At 36.8% G+C, this 15,621-nt stretch overlaps 1 protein-coding gene across 6 annotated transcripts in view; it reads right to left on the bottom strand.

Annotated features, from left to right (window-relative positions):
- PTPRM (protein tyrosine phosphatase receptor type M) overlaps positions 1-15,621 on the bottom strand; it is a 441,308-nt gene that overhangs the window by 334,694 nt on the left and 90,993 nt on the right. For all 6 annotated transcript variants that reach the window (XM_066561791.1, XM_066561798.1, XM_066561783.1 and 3 more), the window contains exon 2: positions 6,285-6,407. In XM_066561791.1, the coding sequence (XP_066417888.1) occupies positions 6,285-6,407 (123 nt within the window). The remainder of the gene's footprint in view (positions 1-6,284; positions 6,408-15,621) is intronic.

Consider the following 15,621-nt stretch of genomic DNA (forward strand, 5'->3'; position numbering starts at 1 on the left):
AAAAAGAACTTTCTTATCTCAAAAGTTTTTGCTATCAAGAAATCCATTTCAAACCCAGCTCCAATGTGTAGCTTATTATCTTAGCTGCTTCTCAGCATATATGATGGCAGATGTTAGATATAATCTCAGCAGGAAACATGTAATCACAGCAAGGTAAATGAATTAGGTTAGAGGACTTGCTTAGCACTCTGTGGCACTACATGGTGCTACTCAGAATTACCCTCAGCAGTCAACTTTATCTTCCAGGTTGCTTTGAGAATACTCTGGTTTAACGAGAAGTGACTTCCCAGATCTTTCGTGTAATTTCTGTCTTCTACAGAAGAGGATAGTTCCTCAAACATTAAAAAAAGTGCTATAATTTATTATATCATCCTATTTCAGTCAAACATCTTGAACAAATCTTTATCAGCTACTGGTGCTTTTAATCTAGTGTCTCCCGCTTACTTCCGTGACTTGGAGTATGTTCTGCAATTTTGCACTCAAATATGAGATGGCTGATGGAATGCATAAGAAAACAAGAAAACTGCTGTCCTGAAGTTACAGATATGAACACTACAGAAAGCATGTTACTTCAAATGAAAATCTGCAAATCAGACATCTACGTTAGGTATTATTACTTCATAAATTACACTGTTCATAGACAAAATCATTTGCTCTAAAATGTACAAACTAAAAGTCATATATGAGAACATATACAACAAAGGGTGAAATATAACACTAGCACTAATTTTCTGAAAGCTTAGGCATGCAGGCAAAATACACTATAATAATTTGCCTACTTCACCTACTAAGCAACCTAGGAACATTGTCCATCAGTGATTAAAAAAGAGGGATTCTGATGCTGATTAATCTACTTCCCCTTGCAAGAATGATAGATGCTCAATATTTGTAACAAACCCAGAATTTGTGCCAGGTGCTGAAATCTCTAAGTCAGGTCAGAAGTTACAAGAATGATCTATACAATAAGCAATACCTCAGACATAGCTGGTGGCATCTTGTTGTTGAGCAGACCTGTTATAAGCACACCACTCAGTAAGTCTTTAGGTGTGTTTTTAAAGTAACCAACCCCTCCAGTGCTGGCACGGTAGCCATGGCAGCACAGAGCTGCTCTGGCTCCCTGCTCAGGTGGTTTGCTCTGTGTGACCTCCATGGTGCTCTGTATTAGCAGCAACCAGTGTTAACTTGCACAGTTAATTGGAAGCTGAAGCTGCTTGCCAAAAGGCATGTCCTTAATGGCTACAGCTATTACCTGGATGTGCAATAAAATAACATGCTGCTGTTCCAGGTCTAGAAAATTCTATGAAAAAATTTAACTTTAACATAGTGAGCAAGCTGCAACTCCCACACCTTGATAGTACTTTATATTATCCCTAGATAGCATTCAAATGAATTAAAAATGCAGCTATTTAAAGTAATATGGGGGAAATAGGACTGAGTAAGAAATGTATTTCATTTTTTTCAATATGAATGCAAACAGAAGTATCCCTGCTACTATACAACACAAATGCAATGCAGTGCTAAAATGTGCTTAATGATAAAGTACAATATCAAAGAACGATAATTTTACATGATAAAACATTGCAGTTGGCTTGAACTCACACTTGCAGACTGATCACTTTATCTGTCTTTTAAAATGGATCACAACTCTTCTATGCACAATTAAACCACAATGTACATTTTTCACACAACTGCTTCACATTCCATAATAATAAATACTTCTCTGAATCACTGCCTTGTTTATAGAATATATGCTAGCTCTGCATGTCTGGTTACTAGGTATCAAGAGGCCATTTTAAACAATAAGCATTATAAGCATTTTCTGCAGACACTGCATAGGCATTAAGTAACAGTACATATTCAGAATACAAATAAGCATAGTAGGCCAATCAAAATATCACATATAGCCATGAAAATCATATGTTATGACCTCAAACAGCACAAACAGAATTCTCATCCTGGCTCTGACCAGCACTGTATTAAACATAGAAAGCTTCATTACAGGAAGCATCCTTTCAACACAGTGAATGGCAGCCTGTGAAGATTTGATTTACATTTGGGTTTGAACTGTTTTAAAATGAATGAAAGGCTGATGCCAGTGACTTGTTGCAAATGCAGTGACATCCCCTCAGAGATATCAAACCAACCACTGCATCAAATAAAAATGATACTACTGTCCTTTAGAAATCAGCTGTAACTGGTACACACCATAGAAAGATTCTACACAACTGAACATAGTGTTTCATAAAAAAATACACAGACACGAACAGAAATTATATCCAGGAAATGACAAATCACAGAAGACTCCTGACAATGTTTCCATTTCTTAGATAATAAGTAAAATTCTAATTGCATCACTGTCAGTGATGACTTACTGTAGCAGTATCTGAACTAACATAACGTACTCAAGTATCTCAAAAAAACCCCAAAACAACCTCTTTCCATGGGACATAGTCCTTCAGAAACATCCTGCTCCAGTGACCCCCAGGCCACAGGTCCTGTGATAAAATTTGCCCCTGTGTGGACTCCTCTGCATGGGCTGCAGCTTCATTCAGGAAATGTCCACCTTTTCTTGGTGTGGGGTCATGCACAGGCTGCAGGTGCATCTCCGCTCCACCATGGACCCCGTGGGCTGCAGGGGCACAGCTGCCTCACCATGGGCTGCAGGGGAGACTCAGCTCCACTGCCTGGAGCAGCTCCTCCTCCTCCTTTGGCACGGATCTGGATGTCTGCAGGGCTGTTTTTCACACATATTCACACTTCTCTCTCTGACAGCTGCTGCCCAGTGGCTTCCACCCTTTCCTAAACATTCTATCCCAGAGGTGCACCAGGAGCTCAGCTTTGTCCAGTGGTAGGTCCAGTGGCTGTGCCCAGATGCGTCCAACAAGGGGCATCCCTGACCTCTTCTCACAGAGGCCACTTCTGCAGCTCACACCTTGCCAATAGAGTAATCTATTGTTTGGGCATATTCTTCTGAAGACATTTTTATAGGGCTACAACCAGAGGGCTCACAGTTAGCTGTTATTGTAAATCTGTATTACATAAACACATTAATATCAAACTGCTGTAACTGTTCGACAGGATAATGCAGGATGGCATTAATAATGACTAAGTGTTTCTGTAATTACAGCTGTGAACACTATTTTAAGCACACATTTTTGGAACAGAAGGACAAGGAGAAGACAGGCTGAGAAATGGGAAGAGCTAATCTTCCAAACAGCATTTACTCCATCTGACTCACAGGACACTTAAAACACAAGAGCAGTGGATTAACAACATTCATTTAATTCATTTGAATCTATAAAGAAATTCATACATCTCCTTACTTTTTGGGTCTATTTAACACAATTTCAGATTAATACTGACTGATTAAAAGCCATGCTCATATTTATCAAAAAAATTAGAACACTAGCACCCTACTGTAACAATCCAGCAGAGGTTGAAGCTCACTGTAAGAAACACTCCTGGGATTTTTTCATTATTACCTTTGATACAGTTTAGTAGTTTTCATCTAAAACAAGATCTCAAATATTCACAAACATGCAAACTGTGTGTACATTAAAGCATGCACACATATGCATAAATATTAGATGAGATTTTGTCCCACTGAAATAACATATCAAGCCAAAGTATTTATCTATCTGAAGTGCAGCTATGCTCTCAACACTCTCACGTGGATGAAAAGAAATCAAAAGCCGTAACTTGTGTGCTTCCCCCTGACTGCTACGAAATTATAAAAGAATTATATATCGACATCAACTCACTCACTGGAGCATGTTGCCTGAAATTAGGAATGTTATGTGCATTAATTTTTTCTTCTGACAAGGGAGTACAGAACTGAGAGTTCTTGTTTCAGTCTAGTATTACAACATTGTTGCATAAAGCATTTTGCTTTCAAGCCAAGAATTCCCCACAAACCATTAATTTAAGATGTTCTATTCATTATCATCTGAAGTTATTTCTTCCTGAATATGTAGCTCAGAAACTGCTGACAAACTACTTGAAATCATTTTTTAAGTGTATCACATAACCCTCTGGCTAAGGCTAACTGAAAACTAATTAAAATCATTAAGATGATGATTTGAACAAGAAGAAACTGTCTAGATGAAATTATGAGGAAAAATTAGATACCACTTGACTAAATCGTGCCGTTAGACACAGTGCTTCTCATTTGCAAAAAATGAGCATTTCTTTCCCTTTTAAAGGGGTTTTTGACCTTTCAAGGCACCAATATCCTCAACCCTCCTCAGACCAACTCGTTCATCTTCTGACCCAATGCTCCAAAAGAATATTCATCATCCTTTACGGGCAGAAATAAAACTCCCTAAACTGTAAATAGAATTTGTTACCAAATTAAATAGATTTTTATTAGATCATCAGAACATTATTTCTGACTTCTGATAAAAATGCAAGAAGACAAATAAGAAACAAATTGTATGACATCTGATAAATAAAATGATATGTATCATTTTCCTTCTATAGGCATGCCAGTCCCTAGTCTAGAATCCTGCCACTGAGAAAAAAAACCCCAAAATATCTTCAAGCCTGTGGTCATCAGAGAACAGAGCACAGATTTAAATCTCTTCTATCTGCCAAGAAGACTGAACATCACATACCAACAATTGCTTTCACAAATTCAAGTGGGGAGAGTAATGAATGAAATTTGGAATAGGAAAAGAATTCCAGTGGTGTGACTGAAAAAAGAATGCATATTTTGTACCACAAGCCAAGATGGCTGATAAACTGTGTCTGTTGTCTCCAACTTGAGCAACAATCAAGCACTAATAAAATAGTTCAGAAAATGTTTAGCAGTACATGCCAAGACCACTGGGCGAAAGCCAGTTTAAAAAGGAATTTGAAAGAACATCCTTTATCTAGGTTGATGAACTCAATCTAGCATGATGATCCAAATGCCAGGACTTAGATAAACTGAACATCTATCTTGAATTTGGAAGAAAAAAAAAAACAAAAAAACCCTGCATTTGCCAGAGGAAACAAAGTGTAAAAGGTACTTCAGCCATGAACCTTAGATGTCATCCACAACTCAGGGTGACACTGGAAAATCTAGAGTGAAATACACTGAAAGCCTTTTTTTTTACAAGTGAATGATATCTAAGGCTGATTGTGCATATCATGCATCAGCATATTTATTGCTACAGTAATGATGAGGGCATATGTTCAGGTTTTGTTCATACTGTCACTTCTAAAGATTCACTTTGTCTATTTTCTAACTCCCTCACTCAAAAATGAGGGAGGAACACTTTTCTTGAGAACAACTTTGGAAAAGATTTTATATAAACACCTAAGTACATTATGGGTCCTTTAAAGACCTCACTGAAAGGGATGTGAAATACTGGGACATTCATCTGCAATGCTTTTAAGTTTTATGAATATATTTATACTAAGTTATGAGATTAATTCAGAAGTCCCACAATGCTACAACCAGCGATTTTATCTAGTGGTCTTTTGGTTTTGAAAAAAGGTGATAAGAGTCACTTGAGGCTTAGTCTGTAAAAGCCAAAGCAGATGCTGAGCTGGGCTGTAGGCAATCATATCCCAGGAAATGGAGATCAGTACATGGGGGGAAGTGTTAACAAGCCTGGCTACAAACTAGAAAAAAGAACAACTGGTAAATTTTAGGCTAGTGAACAGTTTAAAACCAGTGGCCAAATTTTACATATTTCTGTGGGTAAACTACTACGGCAATGACTATTATTACTAGAGTGAGTTTGTAGTTCAGCAGAATGCACAGGTTGAAGCTACGGAACAAGGTCCAACTCCATGCAGTGCAAAAATACATTAAATAATAGTATCACAACTACCTTTTAAATTCAGTGAGCATAATATCCTGAGAGATCCTTTGTTTTGGGATATCTTTGCTTTTTCACTCACCTCTTCTTCTCTCTCAATCTTTTTATAAGAGATTTTGATGATTATATCCTTCAATGAAAATACCTAAGTCTGTCTTCCTTTTCTCTCTCACTAAGCCCTGTCTGCCTGTTTCTAGTACTACTTCAGATTAATTTTCATGTCACCCTTCTGTTTTCTTTTGGCCTTCCCCAACAACACCAAGTTTCTATTTCTTCTTTCAAACCTTTATACTCCCCACACCACAAAGCCAAACCTTTGAATTGCAAAATATCCCTCATAGAAATCACCTGGAAAATCTGAGTATTTAACTTAACTAGACAAAGATGAAGCAGCATTTTAAGAACAGTACTGCTAATAAGCACTGGACAAACACATAATCTAATGTTGAAGAGAAAAAAAGCAAAATAAAGACGAACCCGATGGCATCCCTTGACCTGAGGACGGCTTCACCGGCGCATTCACCTGATCCCAGTTGAGATCATCATCATCTGACTGGCTGTAGCCACAGGAACTCAGAGGCTCATCAAAAGTGCAGCACCCTGTTAAAGAAACACAAAGGTAAAAATTAAGGCAGGCAGGTAACAGATTATGAATCTCCAATTAACAACTGCAACATCACTCAATGAAGGCTGTGTCATTTTTAAACATCTTTTAATACAAATTATTTCTATTTACTAATGTTTACTTTCTGAGAGGGCATAAAATTTCTTCTCGTGAAAACAAAATCCTAAGGGTAAAAAAGAGCAAATTTAGAACTGCAGACAAATTTTCTCCTTTGATCCAATCACCAGGTATCAAAAGCAAAATAGGAAAGTAATAGCAGTAAAAATCAGAATATTAAAAGACTGCAGGATTAACATTCTTCAGGGAAAAAAAAATTACTCCATACCCAAGGCCCTACACTTTAGAAGAAAATTCTAAGGGTGGGAACACCAGCTTTCATTCCTGTATCTTGGTTTCCAAGTAAGGGAAAACCCAGGAGCTCCCAGGTGTGCTGCACTGCGAGCAGGTACCAGCATGGCTTTTTGTGGGATTGGTGCCTCTGGCACAACACAGCACATCTACCTCAAAATGTCAGTCTATGCTCAGTCTCACAATCTCTGAAAGAAAACAGTATTATTTCCTCTTTTTTTCTCACTCTCTTATAAGTAAATTAGAAATGAGTAACAGGGTATAAAAGATCACACTCCCCCCCAAGCTGGGGTAGGGAAACATTAATGTCCCAAATTTAGAAGAATGGAGTTTAACATTATCCACAAGAAAACAGAAAAGCTTTACTTTTTTTCCTGTGGTACAGAGGAAACTTTGGCTTTTTTATACTCTTATCATCTAACAGGAGACTAACACAGGATTACAAAATTCTGTTTTATTTGATGTTTCACTCCAGTGAAGAATGACATCTTTCCTATTTTGGAAAATAAGTATCACTCTAGTCAGAAATATTTCTGTCCATATTAAAGGGAATTCTCCAGCTGTTCAAACAAAACTAAACTTTAGGGCTATTCATCATCTTTGCTATCTGTCCAAAGGCACAGTTGGCTTAGCCTTGCCAAGTCGTATTAAAACAGGAAACAGAAAAAATCTAGCTTAAAAATTTCTTTTAAAATCTGAATTTTCCTAGAGCACTATTAATGGCATTACAGAATACCATATTGTCCCATTTTCACTAGGATGGAATTAATTTCTTCTCAGGGCTTAAAATCATGACACTTATCAAAAAGTAGAAGACAAAATTCCATTACACCTGACAAATACCACCTAACTAAAGTCCAGCCTTCCTAATAACTAGTCCAAGTGTATATTTGAAATTCATAGCAAGAACATTGCAAGCATATAATCTTCAGCAGGAATTTTTTATATGCAATGACCGAGAAATTTAATTTTTTCTTCTCTTAATCATGAGAATATTACATTGGCCTTTACAGACATACCATGTTTGCCCTGCCCTCGAATACAGGTCATCCTGGACTAGAACTACACTCTGTTCTAAAATGTCTTTCTATAGGAAGTCTCCAATACATCTAAGTGTATGAGGGAAATTGGTGCATCTGGAAATTGGTGCATCTGGAAATTGGTGCAATCTGTACAAATTTAACTGCAAAAGATTAAATTAGATAATCCAATGGGAACATAAAACCCATTAAAAAACTCACAATTCCAAATTCCAACATTTTGCCTCAATGTTAACAAGAGATATAAACTCTCTCTCTCTGTCCTGAAGTCAAAAAAAATCAGAAATACATGAGATTTTTATAGAGTATATTAAATAACATCTGCAACATTTCCAGAGGGAAGGCTTAGAAATTTAGGCAGTCATTTACACATTTTTTCTAGTACTTGAATAACTTGCATAAATATTATTTCAAACTTCATAAAATACACCACAAGCTAAGTTTCAGACATACAAGCTGAACATCAACTTTAACAGATATATTAGTTTATTTTTATAAAAATAAAAAAAAGAAAGGTCGTTTCCTTGCCAAAGTACTGCTAATGATAATAGGACATAAATTTAAACACCAAGCTGTGCAGTCTGCAGTGTAATCAAGCTTGGCAAAAAATATATACCCAAATGGAAGTAGGCATAAATTAGGGTTTACATTTCAAACCAGGACCAATGAATATATGAAATAGCTCCCACACTTTATTACATCAAACATATCTCTAGTGATAAGAGGACAAAACAGTATAAAGTATTTTCTTCCTCAAATCCAGAATCCCAGCGAAGCACTGCAAAATATCCAATACTGGGAAAAAGGCAAGATTTGTGATTACAGATGGTTAATAAAGCTTTCTACCATTCTCATGAATTAGGAATATGTCAGAAACGTGGATAAATAGAATGACATTTCTATTTGTCTAGACCTTTTGCCTCTGAACACAGGATCCTTTTTCACTGATTGTTTTTCTTCATTTCTCTTGGAAGTCTATTGCTAAATCACACTCAGTATTTCTTTTTCCATCTTTGCCATTTACATTCTTTGTTGTATTGCAATTAATATAACTTTATCAAAATGGGTATCAAATTTTCATGTCTGCTACAGGAAGAGTTTTAAAGAAACTTCTGAACTCCTTCAATTCCCAAGCGCCTTCCACCCCCAACTAATAAAGGAAGTTCAGCAAGTATCATTAGGTGTAATCAAGCTGTACAGTCACCTATGCAGAGAACTGACCAGCATACATTAGATCTTTAATAACACAGATGTCAAGCCATGTTTCTTTCCACAGTGAGACACTGAGGATAAAGATGAATACTAATAAAGGCTTTGCACAGCCATGAGTTTTTGTCAAGTCTTCTGCAGATTAAAACAGCATACACGGTATATATAGGCGTTGGAAGTAAAGCAAGCTTGTAACAAAGAACATCATAGTGCAAGAAAACAAACAACAAAAAAGCCAAATCAGCCAAAAAACAATTACTGTAAATTAAGAGCCATCAAAGATCCTAGTGACTTACAACCAACTCCTGGAAGCTCTGCCTCTCACATTTGACCATACTACAAAATGAAGTTCTTTAGAAATGGGTTATTAACTTTTGAGAAACACCTATATTTGCCTCTGCTGAAATTCTCCTGGCTGCAACTGCACTGCTTTTTCTGCTTTCTAGTCATGCTTCTCTTACTGTACAAGGTTTTCAGCTCTTGAAATGGACCCATGGTATCAACAAGGACTGGTAAAATCTGAGCAATTATCAGGTCTTTAATGTCTCTCATCACTGAGCTGTTTTGAAACATGAGCCACTGCCAAGACAAGCCACTGTTTATAATCCACCAGCTCACTTGAGAAATCTGCTCAGTTTTTGCTACTAGAATTGATAATAATAATCAAAATACATATTGGCTGTTACACAGTTTAATCAAGCAAGGCAATTTCCCTGCTTGTTATACTGACATCACAGTTTGGATGGCCAAACTGTATTTTAAAGGATGAACTCTATGCTGACTAAAATATTTATAAGTAAAACAGAAGATACATATCCCATTACGATTCTTTGGCTTGTGCTGCATTTTACAGATATTTTTGGGTTCCCAAGAGGGACTGAATTGACAAATACACAAGATGCAACACAGTCTATTACAGCCTATGGTTCTTTCAACTGCAATTATCCATTTAACCATCGTGAACCCAGTTCAATATAACTATGCCATTGTCTGAATGTAGTCCTTTTTGAATGGTTCAATTTTAGCTGGCTAAATTACTTCAGATCTTGAAACTTTTATGAGCTTAAACAAGGAATATAATTTAAGATGAAAGCAACCAATTAAATTAGAAGGGATAAAGAATGCAATATATTTTTCCTAATTTGAATAAATCTTTATTCAAACTATTTTGTGTTTTACAGACTCTTGACAGCTGTTAGGAAGCATTCTCAAAGAATACCTCAGCAAACAGTAGGATACTGCAAATCCTTTAAATGACAAAAAGTAACATAGGAAAAAATCTCAAATTAAGCTGGGCACTGCTTTATTTCTGTTGATTTGATATACTTCAGAAATCTCAGATCAATATATACTTTCCAGCAAAAATTTGCTGCCAAGTGTACAAGTGCTAAAACTAGTAAAATTCTTATGAGTGTCAGTGCTAGCACCAGAAGAGAACATAAGTGCATACCAGAACTGATGCAATGGCCCTGCTTTGGGGTAAAATCCATTTTTTCTTTGCAGCAAAGCCCTATGGCTTCCGATCTGCCATAGTACCATGAATTCTGCTGCAGAATACATGCACCCAGAAGATAAGTTTACTGACTCCCCCATTTTCTTAGAATTCTTCTTTATCTCATTTAAAAAATATTCTGAATTCTGCTGTCTCTGTTATTTTTGGTTTCATACTGGAAATGGGGTTATGTCAATTAACTCTAAGTGCGATGTAGCTATACTTTGAAATAAAAATTAAAATGTTGATATCTGATCCGAAAGCTGGGATGCCTAGACCACATTTCCTATCAGGAGCCTTGGATACTGCAGGGAAAGATTAACCTATTATCAGGTAATTTATCTTCCCTTTCTGTCTACAAGAAGAAGCCTCTGCCAAAACCAACACATAGCACTCCTCAGCCAACTGCATTCCCTCCTGTCCTCATGAACATGCCTGCACCCAAGAGCAATGGACCAAGAGCATCACCAGGACAACATACCAAGGCAAATGAAAACTGAAATAATTGAAAAACCATTACAAACAACAGTTGTTAAGATTGTGAATGAGTTAGCTTATCCTCAAGGGTTACTGTTCAGGACAATCATCCTATCTAGACACTCTCATGACAATAGAAAGTGATCTGAGAAACACAGCATTAGGAAAATGGGACCCTGTGCCTCTAAGCTGACAAACCATCCCATCCGAGAATAACCAATTTCTGCTTTGGGAGAAGATAAAGAGTCATGAAGAGGAAAATAAGCCATTCTCAATTATAAACTCACTAACAGAGAAAGCAACAGCAGGAATAAATGTCCAATTTTTACATAAAAAAAAACTGAACTTCTGCCTGTAAACCTGTACCACAGGTCTGGTCTGCTGTACAACTTTTACTATAGATGGGGTGATGTCAGAAATTGCCTAGTTCAAAACCATTTGCTTCTCTGAAATCAATAAATGGTTGAGCCAATAAAGATTCATGCAAACTAACTTCAGCTAGGTAAATGGATGGTTTAAAGAACTTATTAGAAACTGAGCATAGTGGTCTGCTGGATTCTACTTTGTGTGTAGATTCTCAGCAAAAAAAAAAGCTCTACCTGCCCTTTCAAAGATGTTACAGTATTACAATGTTGAAAGGGCTTTCCAGACATGCTAGCTCAGAGATAGCCAGTAAAATAAACTCTTCTCTGTGTGCCTCCGAAGCACACACAGAGATGCCATGTATCTGCAGTGACATACATGCACCAAAAATTCTTATCCAGGCTTTACAAGTGAGCTTTCAACAGTGGGTAGTCTGTTTTAAAATTGAGCATTTATTTTCTCTCAAAATATGGCATGGTTTATTTTTTTTCCTACCAAAGGCAATGTTCAGAGCTCTGAAATAATTCTGTAATCTATATTACTGGTCAGGGAGTCTGAAAATCCATGTGCTGCATAAAGTTGATCTCATTTAAAGCAGTATCTACCTTCTGTCAAGTCTACATATGCATAGGAGTGAGAGAGAAGAGCAAAAGGAAACAGACTTTACAATTAGAGACCTCTTCTGATTGTGGCTGTGCTCAGAATAGGTTTTGAAAAAGGCAGAGAAAATATAAGAATTGTCTGGGAAAATCTCATGAGCCAGAGCAAAGATCATGAGGTAAAAGTATGCATTTAGGAACTAAGAAAGTCTGATCTTAATTCTGTCCCTAAGGGAGAAAAACAGACAAAAAATTATATAAAACTGTGCTAAGACTTGTAGAGAAGGTGGTACAAGAATGCTGGAGAATTCCAAATTTATGGACACAATTCCAGCAGTATCACAGGGGACGATTTAACAGCATCCCAAAAACCCAAATTCAGATAAACACTTAAAGCTGTTATTCAAGAGTCTTAAGAACCTTGTCACAGGTTCACAAAATGTTTTAAATTGTTCTCTCTGTTCTCCCTCGACTTCCCTGACAGAAACTGAGTCAACATAAATGTTGCCAAAAATGTTTCCGTTTTGGTGGCACAGGATAATGTAGCAAAGTTGAATGTTATGGAAAGCATATTTGTCAGTTCTAATTTCCCCCAGAAAGCTGCCCATGCTTAGGCAAATAAAATGGTTTTTAACAATTACATTTTCCTAACAGATACTGAGAATAATTCAAAATTTGCGTTCCTGGACTTTACTGAAATGCCCTGAAAAAAGCTTCCTCTCAGAATGTGCATTTAAACTCCTTTGAGCTACCAAAACAGAAAAAGAAACCACTCACCAAAGCAAGACAATTAATAAAGGCTCTTAAAATAAAAATCATCCATCTTGTGTAAGCAAACAGAATCCATGTATTTGTGTCATTTTTATATCAGTGAATATTTATGAGGCCCATGGGAAAATGGGTGCACATTAATATTCTATGAGCAAACTTATTTCTGGCATTATTTAATGGCAGGGTGTTCGATTTCTCAATATTGGTGATAGCTTTTCTTAATGTCTGGCATCAATTATAGGGGCAAGTGCACATACATGCTCACATACACAAATTACAGCCCTGCTGCAGTTGTCATTAGTTAGGACATCTACCAAGAGAAATATTTGAGTGTTCAATTCCATAAAGAGCGAGCAGGATTATGTAGAAATGTATTATGGAGACCCTGTTTTGAGAAGTACTATTAAAACAAGCATATTTGCAGAAGTCATCAGATTTTATGCTTTAGTTAAAGGGAGGATATCATGCTGGGTGTTAAAACTAACAGCTATTCTTTCAGCTTGACATGAGTTAATAGTAAGAGACACTTCTTGTGTGAACAAACGCTATGGATAAATTTCAGTGGCTGTTGGGGGGAGGGGGTTGGTGGGATTTTTTTTGTTTGTTTTCTTTTTTTAATTGGTATATGTCTTGTCGTCCTTTTAAATTACTATTTTAATGCTTAAATCAAAATCTAGATTAGGGAATTTACTTTACAAATGCATGTCACGATAACTTTCCTAAAAAAGCCTTACCAAAAAAAGCTCCTTGTGAGAAGTACTTTGGAAAGACTTTCCAAGAACAACTAAAAGTCCAATTTGTAACATCTTTTTAACCTACAGATGTATACACCTTATTAAAAAGATCACACTGGGCATACCAGTTGCAAAAGGGAGACAGCTGATTTACATTTTTATTGGAGCTGAGGAAATGTGATGAAACTCTGGAATGTGGTCAAAACCACTACAAAAATGAATAAATAAAAGGCAGATTTCCCATATGTTTTGCATTTTGTTTATCACAAATACATGACAAAAATGTGCTTCAAAATGCAAAAAATCTTTTGTATAAACAGCCTGAAACATTTCAGCATAAAGCTTTGACCTACAACTAACTAACAAAAGGAAACTTTTTCACATACTTAAAACAGAATTAAAAATTCAAGTTATATTCTGGCAGTGGAATAAGCCTACTGAGAAAAACAGAAATGCAACTGCACGCCTATTTCATATAGTTTATACCATAGGATTTATTTAATTTATTTTTATAGCTACCACCCAGGAGAGCACAGAAGCCCTTTATTAAACAAGTAAAAGCATTTGGTCAATCCTGGCTGGCAAAGAAAGCAGATGCTATGGAACAGAGATATGGGATATACGGGAGAAATTTTTTACCCATTTACTTGAAATGGAGACTAGCAAGGAATGTGATCAGGAGGGTAGGATGGACACAGTGAATTCACATATACAGAAGATAACAATTAGGCATACTTTCATTTTTCACCATGCAGCACTTCTTAAAGGATTTGAAACAACACCTCTGTTTTGGAAACCTACAGTAAAACCCACAACGATGTCTCAGTACTCTTTTCTAGGGAAGAAAAGGAAGAGGGACAATTTCCAGTGCAGCCCTGGGACCACACTGCCCCTCCCAGCTGCGACTTTGAAGCAGCAGCCTGCAGCACTTCACCCTCCTGTCAGCTGAGGGACAAAGCACATACCATAGGGATCTCTCTTCCACTCAGCATCTATTTGTGATTTCTTAGACTGGTAACAGATGCTGCCCCTATTAATTTAATTATTATGTAGAATGCCTCTAACCTTTTCTCATTTCGATTTTATTGCAATTTTATCTTCACTTCTCTTTTCAGTATAGTGAGGAGAGGTCTATCACCAAAATATACCCAAGCATGTAGAGATGCAATGAAAGAGAAACATCTAAACACAGTAAGACATTACTAATTTTATATCACTGTTTCTTGGTCTCATTTGATCCTACAGAGCTACCAAGGCCTAAAGGCAAAATCCAAAGTTGTTTCCTTAGGTGAAGTGCTACCTTAACAAAGGGTAAACTCAAGAACCACTCACCAGTAATCTCTCAATATGGTATTTATGAGGGATGTAAACAGTTGTGCTGATCTGTTGAAGATAAGCAAATTCCAACAAAATAAGACAGCTGTCTACTTTCAGTAGTTTCATATTAATTCCAGTTTTTTAACTGATTATCCTCAAAACTGCTTAGTCCTTTTCATTTCCCCTCACCCAAGCATCCCAGCATCTTTATAACTCACTAAAACAGCACAGCAGAGCTGTCCCAGAAAGATTCATCCAGGGAAGGGGAGAGAAGAGGAGGGAAAGGCATTTGGAAAGCACCACAAAACTGTACGAGTGGAAAACAATACAGAACTGCACCGGTGATATTCAAGAAAAAATCATATATAATAGGAAGTCTGAAGCAAAATAAAATGCAATTCAGAAGGAAGGAAAAAACAGGGTGAGGAGATCTACCCTCTTTTTCCATCCCAGCTGGGAGGAAGAGCCTTGCAGCCAAAATTTATCATAATACAGGGTCTGCTCATCCCAACACTCTATTTAAACCACAGTATAACCTAAGAAACATACAATCATCAAGACTGTGATTATGAGACCACACTAGACCATTTCTCTCTAACATCTGTTCAGGAAACACCATATTAGATTTTCAGTTTGTCATGAAGATAAACCTTTTCATGCTACATCCATCCTAAAGCTCTGGGGAAATACAGCCTAATAAAAGACAGTCAAAACACCTTTTCCACAAGCAGCCTGCCAGCCATTCAACTCACAAAGCCATTAAATTCCTGATCCCAGCAGAACCTGGTTTTCACTAAGGTACTTCTTAATAACTTCAAAAAACAGCACTTCTTTCTTAA

The sequence above is a fragment of the Molothrus aeneus genome, chromosome 1 (genome assembly GCF_037042795.1).
Source record: "Molothrus aeneus isolate 106 chromosome 1, BPBGC_Maene_1.0, whole genome shotgun sequence".
Lineage (NCBI taxonomy): Eukaryota > Metazoa > Chordata > Aves > Passeriformes > Icteridae > Molothrus > Molothrus aeneus.